This window comes from Vicia villosa, linkage group LG3, assembly GCF_029867415.1.
Source record: "Vicia villosa cultivar HV-30 ecotype Madison, WI linkage group LG3, Vvil1.0, whole genome shotgun sequence".
Classification (NCBI taxonomy): domain Eukaryota; kingdom Viridiplantae; phylum Streptophyta; class Magnoliopsida; order Fabales; family Fabaceae; genus Vicia; species Vicia villosa.
Window position 1 is genome coordinate 7,010,184 of NC_081182.1, and position 12,586 is coordinate 7,022,769.

At 33.1% G+C, this 12,586-nt stretch overlaps 2 protein-coding genes and 1 long non-coding RNA gene across 3 annotated transcripts; all 3 read right to left on the reverse strand.

Annotated features, from left to right (window-relative positions):
• Positions 1-59: 59 nt before the first annotated feature.
• On the reverse strand, positions 60-1,234 carry LOC131654821 (uncharacterized). Its single transcript, XM_058924749.1, has 2 exons — positions 857-1,234; positions 60-652 (listed from the first exon to the last, which is right to left on the reverse strand). Exons 1-2 carry the CDS (start codon positions 1,132-1,134, stop codon positions 253-255), a joined length of 678 nt encoding a protein of 225 aa, XP_058780732.1. The 5' UTR covers positions 1,135-1,234; the 3' UTR covers positions 60-252.
• Positions 1,235-1,503: 269 nt separating this feature from the next.
• LOC131654822 (protein RADIALIS-like 4) lies at positions 1,504-2,639 on the reverse strand. Its single transcript, XM_058924751.1, has 2 exons — positions 2,247-2,639; positions 1,504-1,706 (listed from the first exon to the last, which is right to left on the reverse strand). The coding sequence occupies exons 1-2, from the start codon at positions 2,507-2,509 to the stop codon at positions 1,679-1,681; spliced, it is 291 nt and encodes a 96-aa protein (XP_058780734.1). The 5' UTR covers positions 2,510-2,639; the 3' UTR covers positions 1,504-1,678.
• Positions 2,640-9,396: 6,757 nt separating this feature from the next.
• Positions 9,397-11,380, reverse strand: LOC131660184 (uncharacterized). The gene is made up of 6 exons (XR_009300749.1): positions 11,224-11,380; positions 10,945-11,025; positions 10,637-10,694; positions 10,498-10,544; positions 10,292-10,389; positions 9,397-9,666 (listed from the first exon to the last, which is right to left on the reverse strand). It is a non-coding gene; the product is annotated as an uncharacterized LOC131660184 (long non-coding RNA).
• Between the last annotated feature and the right edge of the window lie 1,206 nt (positions 11,381-12,586).

Genomic DNA, 12,586 nt, shown 5'->3' on the forward strand with positions numbered 1-12,586 from the left:
AGTTATGACTAGATTTTTATCTTTTTACTTATTTTTTTTACCAAGAAAACTCACAGCACTGTTATTCAGTAGATCAATTATTTCTATAGGCACATAATAAGAACAAATAGGCACATTTTTGTTAAGGGGGGGAATTGATAGGTGCTATGTTACATACTCAACTTGGTTTAAAATTTCAACGGAATTTAACTGTATGTTGATAATCAACATTGATATTAGAATTACTTGATGTTGAAGTTACTATTCTTTGCTTCAACTATCATCATCAAAATCGAGTCCAGATGCTCCTTCAGGTGCGAATGATGGAGCACCATCAGGTAAATCCATGTCCTCGTCGTCATCTGATGGTGCTCCGTCAGGTGCATCAGTTGGTGACTCTATTGGAGTACCTCCCGGTGACTTTGTGTCGTCTATGTCACTGTCACCGTCTTCTGGTGACTCAAACATAACATCGGGTGCATATGTTGGTACTCCGAATGGTGAATATTTCAATTCGTATCCAGGTGCTTGGCTTGGTGCTCGGCCTGGGGCGAATGTATCATCATCATCATCTGTTTCTGATCCTTCTGGTGTGTCTGCTGGTAAATCTTCTGGTGCACCAACTGGCGAATCTACTGGCATTGGTGGTGAACCTGCTTCAGCGCTTGTAGCGCTGTTTCGTGGAACAAAAATATAATTAATTCATATAGCTAAATTTATCATCTGTGCAACTGAATTAACTACATTTTACATTAGGTGTCGCGTGTATGTACACCAGTTGTCACGTACATAGCGTACATGAAACATTTTTATTTGTTACTAGACAATTAGGTACATAAGAAAATGGAAAAGAGAAAAAGAATGATGGTGATCTTACTTATCATCTATCCAATCAGCCAAAGATGCACTGGCCTCATCTGTCGCACCGCCTGCTGCTCCCCCGCCTAGATCGTCACCACCACCAAAATAATCGTTAAACGCGGCTTGACCGGCTGCTGCACCAGAAGCAGCACCAATAGCCTTCTTAGCCTCATCAAGAGTTTGAGCCAAATCTCCCTGCCCCATAAGATCCTGCAAACTTGCCTGTCCCATAACCGTACGCAACGGCATCGCAACCACAATTGCGAATACCAAAAAACATATTATCTTTGCCATTTTTTTCTTAATTAATTTCCCTAACCTTCACAATCACAGTTACAATTTTTTTTTTGGTGTGTAATCCAACAAAGGATGGCAATATAGTGCAACTTTATTTGATTAGAATTTGGTGTTTTTTTATATAAACACAATAACCTTGTTTTAGGAATGTTTAAGGTTTGAGGAAATTGTGATGTTACCTTAATATTTGGTTCATACAGATGTGTTAATTAAATACCCTCCACTCAAATTTTAGTTTCACGAAATATAAGCTTCTACGCTAATATTTTTTGCTAAAAATTTCTTAACCATTTATATATATAGAAATTAATTGGTGGTTTTTGTTTTCTTGTTTTATTTTATACCATCAATATTATTTTCTCTCTAAAATAAATCAACTAGACAGAATTTCTAATATAGTCTTACATTAATTAAATCACATAATACAACATTTGTTACAAACTACATTTAGGAATTACTCAAATTAGAAATAGACAACACATTAATATAAATTAATTAAAAAACAGGTTGCTCCAGAGCTCTAACAGTTTTTGTCTTTGCTTCAACGGATATTAAGATTCCTCATTCTCCTGAAAATGGGATTAGACAGGATAATAAGAATTAATATTGAGATTCCTTACTTAATTAAGAAACCTTATAGAGTTAATTAATGAATAAGTTGACAAGTGCATGTGCTAAAAAATTTAATTAAACCCAAAGATTTCAGATGAACATTACTTAAAAACAGGACCCTGGGGGACAAACTACATATGTCTATGCAATGCATGATCCTATGATTATTAACTAATCTATGAGTTGATGATAATTAATTATATATATGGGTCATTATCTTCACTAATAATCACGTGCACATGATAGATTGAATTTCATGTGACCTAAATAGATGTCTGTACGCAAATCTTAGAACAACTAGTAAAAATCGATATTATTAGGTTAAATACTATCACCAGGTTCGAATCCTACAGTTCACGAGTGGTTATTACCTTTCGTCTAAGGACAATAGAAGTCTTATTTCACCACAGTTGAACCATCACAAATATTTAGTCACGATTTAACTGTGATTAAATATTTGACACGAGAAGCTATGAAAGTGAATGTATTATTAGTACCTTTGTTCATCAGCAATTAGTTGTCTTCTGGTATTGTTGATATTGACACCAGAAGAACCTCCTCCTCTGTAAGAGGGTAGTGGAACTTGATCACGTTCAATTCGAATGAGATCTTCTTTGAGGATTTCGTAATGCATTTGAACTTCTTGTATTGACTTTCCACCAACAGCGTTAGCCACACGTTGCCACCGGTTTGGATCTTCTGGACCAAATACAGCAAGTGCATCCTCAAAACGTCTATTCTCTTCTCCTGTCCAACCCATCTTGTTGCTATACCTATCTATCTATGAAACTTTTGAATATAATAATAATAATACAAACTCAAAGAAGTGTGATTGAAGTTGAAAACACAGTGATGTGAGAGTTGTTATAATGATACGTTGTGTTGAGGCATTGTGGTCTTAGTTCCTTAAATAAGGGAGAGTCAAGTGAGGGGTGTTTGCAAGTTGGCTATTACTTGTAAGGGGACAACTTCTCTACCCACCTCAAAAAGTTGGGTAGTGTACATTCTACCAATCACATTACATCTTTTAGTTTTATTTTATTTAATTAATTATTAAATTGTATATTTTTTTATTGTTTCCAAGACATTTTACATTGAAGGTAACTTTACCCAACTTTTTAAGTTGGGTAGATAAGAATTCACCTACTTGTAATATTATTGGAAAAAAAATTTTGAGAGTGAAGTTACCTTACAAGTAGTTTTGTTAGGTTGAGTTATTCTCAATTATAGTTTTAACATTGAGCATCCAAGACGCATCGGTATGTTTTATTTTCCACTATATTAGTAATATTATTTAAAAGATGTATGTTATATTAACCTATTTTTTTAAAATTGTTATCTACTATTTTCTAAAGTAGTGTGCTTATATCCTATACCATCTAGAGTATGTACTTATTTTAATATTATAAAAATATATTGTAAGGGAAATTATTATTTATTTTAATTTTAATATCGTGGGAGCGAAGATGTTTCTCGTATGAACTCTTATCTTAAGATGTCACACATTCTGTAGTGACGAACGAAAAAGCGCACTACATAGAATTATTGATAGTGATCGGAGTTTGTTTATGGCGTTGGAAGAGTCTTTAAAAGTGGTCAAGGAATGATATGTGGAAGATACATGAGTGTTTCTGCCATGAGTAGCATGTTATCATTCTGATGGTGTATTTTGTGTTACTCATGTGATATGGGAGGTTGAAAGTCACATTTTAGGAATTTCAAAATCATCCATAAAGGACCATAATATGTTTGGTGCAAAGGAGAAACCGATTTTGGATGCGAGGTTGCTAGAGAGAGTCCCCGTATCACTTATTTTCATTGTAAAGAGTATATCTCATAATTGTCATCTTATTTTCTCTTAGACACTGAAATAGACTCTTTATAAGGTGGTTGTTAAGCCAGTATATGTATATATATATATATATATGGATTCAATTGATATTTCTTCCTAGTTCACTTTATGGATGATTAAGCCTTAGAATAGTTGGGATAACAAATTTTGAAATCATAACTCTTTGCAATATCACATGTTGGGTTGCTTGACTACATGGAGAAAAGTAAACGACCACGCCAAGATAGTCGATAATGTTTTGAGAATATTTAGACAAGATGATATGGATAATGAACAATATATAAAAAGAGGAAAATAAAAAGGTGAGCACTAACACCAAACAATGCTTCTGTAATATTGTAGATGAATACTTCACATCGTCTCTAAAAGTGTTAAGGTCATATAGGACGGATCCTTACAATAAAGATAAAATGAAAGTTTTGGAGGCTAAACACATGTACATGACACCTACCTCCACACCGACCTCCATGTTCTTTGAAGCAACTTTTGTGGTTGAAGTTAACCTATTCTTAGGTGTATTAAATCGTTTCACAAAGAGACATTATGTGATAGAGATGATTTGCGATCCCAACACATATTAGACGCAATATATGGAGAAAGTTATGCTTTGGAAAAAGATCTTTTATGTGCAATCACTCTAGTAGTTAACTTATCTCTAGGAGTAAGATGTATGATGAGTTTGACCGAGTTTATAACTTACACACACTTCAAAATTTTATTAAAGGCTAATTGTGGAATACACCATATTGTTGTTGGTTCTATTTAAAGGTGTTTTGGTATCTGAGATTTTTATGAAACGAGTCTATAAAGATGTGGAAAAATATTTCAATGAATTTCAGTTTAGGGTTGGGGTATCAGACAGTGGTGAGGGCATTTTTCATAATGCAAATAAGGTGTTTATCCAGCGACATGTATATGGTTCTTTTACTGCTACAAATAATATATTTCATAACAAAGCTGACACCTCAACCAAAATAAAACCGAGGTATAATGCCAAGGCGCACCATGTATATTTTTTAAAATAAAAATCACATATTCCCTCGGTTTTTAGTATAACAGAGGGGAAAAACAATTCAGGTCATGCTTCGAATCCCATCTATTTTATTTTATGTTTTTATTTATTTATAAGTGTATACTAAATGATATATCTCTTCGATTTATGTAATAACTGATGGATAAAATAATCAGATTTTATTATAAAAACACATGTTAAACATATTTTATCCTAATCCTAACTTATATATATCCGCCCAAACACGTACGCATCATTCGTTGGGATGAATGGCAAGACAAAAAATATTTTCTGGTGCATTCGTAACACATAACTTCTTTACTTGCTCTACCTCTAGCAAATTTTTTTGGACGATCTTCTCTGTTTCTGGATCCTCTGAAGTTGTTTTATATTTTCTTCCAGAGTTGCTTGACTCTTATGGATTGGAGTGACAATTCATCTTCATCGTCAGAAACTTCATCATCAGAATTTTCTACTTCTTCAGCTTGGAAGGATTTGTTCTTTTTTGACTTGATTCTTTCTGATATGGATTTTAGAGCTACAAATTTTCCTCTTTTATGAAGCTCATCTTCTTCTAGATTTATTTCATAACTCCTGAAAGAGCTAACTAACTTCTCAAGAGTTATGTTGTTTAGATCCTTATATAGCTTTAATGCAGTAACTATTGGTCTCCATTTCTTGGGAAGGCTTCTGATGATCTTTTTGACATGATCAACAATGGTGTAACCTTTGTCCAGAACCTTAAGTCCTTCTACTAAGGTTTCAAACCTTGAGAACATAGTCTCAACTGTTTCTTCTTCTTCTTCTTCTTCTTCTTCTTCTTCTTCTTCTTCTTCTTCTTCTTCTTCTTCTTCTTCTTCTTCTTCTTCTTCTTCTTCTTCTTCTTCTTCTTCTTCTTCTTCTTCTTCTTCTTCTATCTTGCAAACCTAATATTTATGGATTAAGGTCAGAGCCTTAGTTTCCTTGACTTGAGCATTGCCTTCATGTGTCATTTTTAGCAAATCAAGAATATCCTTTGTTGTATCTTTATTTGTAATTTTCTCACATTCATTATAAGAAATAGCATTGAGAATAATGATTCTAGCTTTATGGTGATTCTTGAACTCACGCTTTTGTTCATCATTCATTATGTTTCTTGGAATGGGAATACCAATTGCAGAAACAGGTGCCTCATAACCATTTGTGAAAATATCCTAAAGATCTATGTCATAGTCTAGAAATAAAATTTAAAGTTTATCTTTCCAGTACTCAAATTTTCTCCATCAAAGACAGGAGGTTTAACATTGTAATTATCTCTTTCGTTTGTGTTAGCAACATCTATAGAAGTTTTTCTCACACTAGACCTCTCTAATCGGTTAAATGTTTGATTAAAAAATCAATAATCGAGCCGGAGCTCTGATACCAATTGATGGTTGAGAAAAAAAACAAGAAAGGAGGGTTTGAATTGGGTTTCCTAAAACTGTTTCTTTTAAAAATCCTATTCACTTAATCAATAAAGATAGATAATATAAGAAAGAGGGAAAAATGACACTTTCGGTTTATACAAGTTCACCTTAAACAAGGCTAATCTTATCCACCCGTCAATGTGATTTCGCCTTCAAAAAGGACTTAATCAACTCATCTTGAAAGATTACAAACAGACCTCTAAGAGTCTAGAATGACACCTTAGTCATCTCAAGTATACAGACTAACAGCCTCATCACTTGAGGAAAATAAATCTCAAAATATATACAATAGAAAGTGTTTACATAGTTCTTCTAGATAAGCAAATGAAACAAAATTTAAGAACACAAATTACACACAAATAATGAGTAACAAATCTTTATGTTCTTGAGATCTTCTTGAAATAAATATTTCTCTTTGATTTATCTTTCACATTGATGTGTTTTCAATATTCAGTAGTTCAGCAAATTAGCAAATTCTCCAATGGAGAAGTGCTTCTATATATATTCTAAAAAATTAGACCGTTGAGAAGGACAAAACATCGCATTCCATGCCAACTGACATAACGGCTCCTATGAGATAGTGGGAGACAAAGAGCACACAATAAGACATATGTTTGCACAATAGTGGAAAGGGTACTGTACTATTATACCATTTATCTTCTTGTGCAAGTTTCTGATCTTTCCTTCTTAATGATATACTTATGATCTAAAGTAGTGAGAGTGTAGAAAATATCATGTTACGTGAATATTCCAAGAGTATCATAGTCTTCAATGTCAGAACCTTATCTTTAGAGTTGAACGCAAAAGCTTATCTGAATAACAAATATTGATTTCTGAGCTGGAAGAAAAAGCTTATATGAGTTGGAAATCTTGACTTCTGATCTGCAAGAGTAGCTTATATAAGAAACACATGAAGATCATTTCTAGAGAATATTCAACATTCTTCAGAACTGCTGATGCTTTTGTAGAAATGGATGAATAGTTCTTCTGAGGCGCGCCAACACTGATTCTGATGATCTTTCTGGATAACTATCCATAATAAAATAAAATATTATACCTGCACACTTAAGAAACTATTAGACTACAAAATTGTTATATATAAAATATATGCATTATTATCATCAAAACTAGAGATTAAATGCAGATCCAAATCTTGTTCTAACAATAGGAACCTCATCATGGTATTCCCTTTCATCATCATTTGATCAAATGGTTTCAAAATAATCGAATGATGAAGCTCCCTCAACAAGTGTGTTCCTAGATACCATTTCTGATTCAGAATAGTCAAATAATGATGTAAATTATTGGGCCAGACAATCATGAACAAGGGGAGGAGGTGAGAATCAGGGGAGACCCTCATTCCCGCAGTATAAGAAGTATTTCTCTAAGAATCACTCACTAGGTTAATAGTGATATCACTCATCATGGCTAGAAAACAAGAAATACTGAAGATAAAGGCTCGAATTGATAAGGGTACTCGGTTGTGTGAAATTAATGAAGGAGAGTGAACGAAGAAGGGCAACAACTTTGATTAAGGAACTACAATTGCTATGAGTAATGCTCTCATGAAGGAAGAGACAGAGGCTTTTGCTAATAAGCTGAATATGAATAGACTTGAATGCCAAGGATTGTGAACAGAATTTAAGCGCTCAACTTCCCCCTATTTATTGACAAAAATGATTGAACGATCCAGATTCTCAATGGAAAAAAGTAGTATGAAATCAACGAATATATTTCTCCTTGGGAATGCACGCAAACTCAAGTGCACTATAAGCCGCGTCATGCCCTAACTTGTCGTGTCAGCCCACGTGTAAGAAGAAAATAATGAAACGTTTCAATTATGGGAATGTATTAAATGCTCCAGTTCCCCACTACTCTTTCAATTGAATCCAAGTGTTTCGTCTCGAGTTCACATCATACAAAATCCTTGGAGGCTGACCAAATTCACTTAAGGCTTCCCTGACTCTCTCAGTGCCCGACAAAGTCTTGGGGGTAATTGTTTAGGGTCGGCCAAAGGCCCAAATAACTAAGGCACAATCATCTTAGATCCACTCCACTTGACCCAAGGTATAAAAGTCACTTCACACATATAGTAAGGTACATTTCATGATTTCCACTATTCACTACATTCATCTTGAATATTGAACTGACTTGGACGTTGGAGTACAAATCCATCTTGCGCCTCCGTATTGGAGATCAGTACCATGAATTCAAGTTCATCAACTACAATCGATTTTGGTTTCTGAACGGAACAAAGAGAAATCATATTTTGACAATCAACATAATTTTAAAACATTTTTATTCGACACTTTTTACTTTCTATCTCTAAAGATAATAAGTCTTTTTAAAAAAATGCGAAAAATCATACATAACAATGTCTTATATTTCAAATCTATATTTTTTTCATCATTAGAGTTTGTTGTTTTCTGCTTGTGGTTTATTCATCTAAAAATAATCACATTTAAAGTATGTATATAATATAAATGTTGAAATTTTTCAAGGACCAAGCCAAATCTAGCGTTATATCCCCAGATATTATTCCCTTTCTTGACAATGCCTTCAAATTAAAGAAATGCCTAGAATGGAACAAAGTACCACACTAAATTTGCACTATAATATCAATTATGAGTCTATTTAATGAATTTATATGGGGTACCATTTCATGTTGCGTAGTATACAAAACCTTAAACTAATAATAATCACTAATGACCATCCATAGATAGTTGAAATTCTTGAGAATTTTACAGCCTTGAATCGGTGGGGCATTAGATACCAATTCCAATTTGGCAGTGCTAGTCATATATATTCGGAAACAATATAAACCTTAAGCACAATATTGAAAAGCTGTGCAAAGATATTATGCGTCCTTTCTATAAGCTAGATAACTCTAGAATCATTATCTTGTCATTTATTTTTGCAACTTGATGTAATAAAATATACTCTCTTTTTTTAATCAATGACATCATTTATCATGATGCATATGAAATTGAGAATAGTACTATTGGCCCAATTGTGCTCAGCAGTAGGGGTGGACAACGGTCGGTTCGGTTCGGATTCGGGCCCAAAATCCAGAACCGAACTAACCCTCGGGTGAGTTATCTAGGCCCAATTCCCGACCGTTGGGCCTTTCGGTTAAGTCGGGTCCGGTTTAGTTCGGATCGGTTAAACATATCGGTTTAATTCGGTTTTGAATGAAAATGGGCCATGTAATTTTTTAAACCCAAATTTAAAATTTAACTTTTTATTTTGCAGATTTATAACTACTGGGCTAAGTTAAATTTTGGCCCATCTTTTTTATATCCGTTCTAAAATTACAAAATTAAATTATTTTTACTCAATTTTTAATTAACAAATAAATACCTTGTTTTTTTTGTTATTTCTTAAAATTATTAAAATTAAAACAATTAAAATAACAGTAAATAACACAAATTATGTTTGTCCAAATGTCCATATGTTCATACTTGTGTTGATGCCTTCTCCTCCACAGCTGAGGCTAACTTATCTTCTCTTCTATTTCTTGATTATAATCTTTTCAATTTTTTTCCTTCAATTTCTATGTTAATATTTAATGGACTTGAAGGAGGCACAAGACAAAGCAATTTCCACTCCTACATTAAAAAAACTGATGTTAGACAAATTTCAGAAAATTAAAAAGTTTGATGAAACAAATCTAATAAATTAATTATATAAAAACAAAACTCAACTAAATATAGTATCACAATTAAATCATGCATATACTAAAATAGATTTCAAAATTAAGAGAGTTACAAATTCAAATTATAGAGTCAGTTCCACAAATGAGTTCCAAAGAATTATAAATTCAGAGTTTTAGTTTCAAATTCAATCATTCAAAGTTTCAAAGACTAAAACTATATAACAATTAATTCTAAACTCATTGCCTTTGAAACTCCATTGATGCTGAAAACAAAAAAAATACTTGTAACTAACACTTAAACAAGAGCAAATAAAAAGACTTCTAGCATGACATAACAGAAAAAATAGGACTTGTTAGAGATCCACCATCAATTTTCTCAGAAAACTTATCCTTTCATTAAGAGATCCACCATCAATTTTCTCAGAAAGATATAATACATGATCACTAACATCAAAGGAACTAGTAGAGATTACAAGTTGAACATTAATCTCAAAATTTCTCAATGAAATTGCTAACATGCTTTATATATATTCATGTAATCACCAAGAGTAAAGGAAATGTAACTAAAATAATCCAACCTGATACAACCTTTATTCTTTTCTTTGCTTGTTGCACTATAAAATTTCTCAATGATATTGCTAACATGCTTTATATATTCAAGTGTCACTTTATCTCCCTGCAACAACCAACCAAAAGAACTCAGAATACATGTAACTAAATCATGAGTTTAGTAGAGTGAACAACTAAGCAAAAGAACTCTCAAACTTTAGTAGTTTCTCTCTACCACTCATGTAACAAATACAAGCCTTTCAATCTCTAAACTCTCTTAACCTGCAGATGTAAAAGTTTTGCTGTGAAGAACTAATCAAACATAAACACTCAAAACTGCATTTTCAATAAGCTAAACAAATGTATACACATACCTTGGCAGCTCCAGTTCTGCTAGGAATGATGTTGAATAACAACTTTCATGACACCACCCTATCACAAACACAAAACCAAATCACACATAGTCCAAATCATTATTAAATAAACACCAATAGACTAAACAACAAAATCAACTTCAAATCTCCTCAGGGTTCCAAATATTCAGATGCAGCCACTATCTAACTAATAAACTGACATTAAAAGTTTCAGATCCACAATAAAAAATTATAGATCCAAAAACAACAACTAACAAGAAGGGTTTTATTTCAGATCCACAATCAGAAATCGTAGATCAGCATCTCACCAACAAGAAGGGTTTTAGAGTCCTTAACCTTGAGTTCAAAAAGCTTCCACCATGAATAGAGTTATAGTTGAAAATTTATGTCTGCAAATAGAGAAACAAAACACATAACAAGTTAGTTCAATCGGTTCAAGTGAAAAAAGAATTTATCATGTAATCAGTAGTGATGAAAGGATCATTGATGGCAACATGTTCAACATCGTTTATTTGAAGAAGAAGAAGAAGGGGAAGAAAAAAAGAATAAGGAACGAAAAGAAGAAGAAAAAAGAAAAGAGAACTTACAGTATTACGGTAACAGAGAATATGGAATGATAAGATATGGTTGCTCACGGCACAACAGCGGCGGAAAACCTAACTCAAGGAGAAAGGAAACAGGCAAATGAGAAACCCTAATTCTCTAAACATTTATATGGATTTTATTTGGGCCTAATTTCTGTGGTCCAAGATAATAATAGATACTAGTATATAATATATTCGGTTCGGATCGGATTCCGACGGATCAAATTTTACCAACCGGGCCCGACCAAACTAAACCGTTGATATCCAAACACGTGGACCGCATTAACCCGAAAACCGAAACAATCCGATCCGTGGCTGAAAATTGGTTTCGGACCGGTCGGTTGCAGTCGGACGGTAATGTTTTGTCCACCCCTACTCAGCAGCTTAACTCATCTGTACGTCAAAGCGTGAATCGTAATGTCTTGTCTAAAAAAAAAGTTTAGTGTACGGTTTCAGTCTGCATGAATATGGGTATATTGATATAGATGCGATTATGTCAGAAATTGATATAGATAAGAGGAATAGAGTTCCGGCACGGTGGAGTGAGTTTTCGGTGCGGCAAAACATAAATACATTTGTAAGATTAAGATTTAAATGTTTAGGTTAGTGAATGATTGAGAAATGATTGAGAAAATAGTACGAGCTTAAGAATGAGAGAGTATTAAAAATGACGTGTGTTTGAATTTTATATAATTCAGACTGTCCACGTGAAATACGACGCTTCATGTAGGTTGTTGTCCGATTAATTTAACGATGGAAGATACGCTGAAGGCCGAAATCATATCTTAAGGGGACTACTGCACACGTCTTTCCCGTGTGATGCTTGCGGTTGGGTCTTCCATGCAAATGCCAAGAACAATATTTTTACAAAATATTTAAGCATGAGTATTTTAAATATACTAGAAATTAGTGATGTTCTTGTACCATTGAAGTTTAATTTTAGATAGATTAGTTACAGTGTTACTAACGGTTAGATCAGTTAATTGGTTATGATGTTATTTTTCTACTTAGTTTAATTAGTTTTAATATAAGTACATTACTCTTTCTTTTGAACAAGTTGATATATATTCTCTAACTTTTCTTCTAACAGTAAAAAAGAATGTAATAGTGTTAATTTTTATTTAGTTTGTTAACTGTTTCCCTTTACTTTAGGAAAGTCTGTTAGATTTTTGTCTATTAGGTTATTGGCTTGGTCAATACATATGATATTATTGATTCTTTTATAGGATTTCAATTCAGTTTAATATAGGGTGAATTCTTTAGTTTTTAGAGAAAAGGGGTGATGCACTGACAGTGTAAAATATTTTTACATTGTCAACCAATCACCACCCATGTATATAATTAAACCACTTTTTTATTTAAAAAA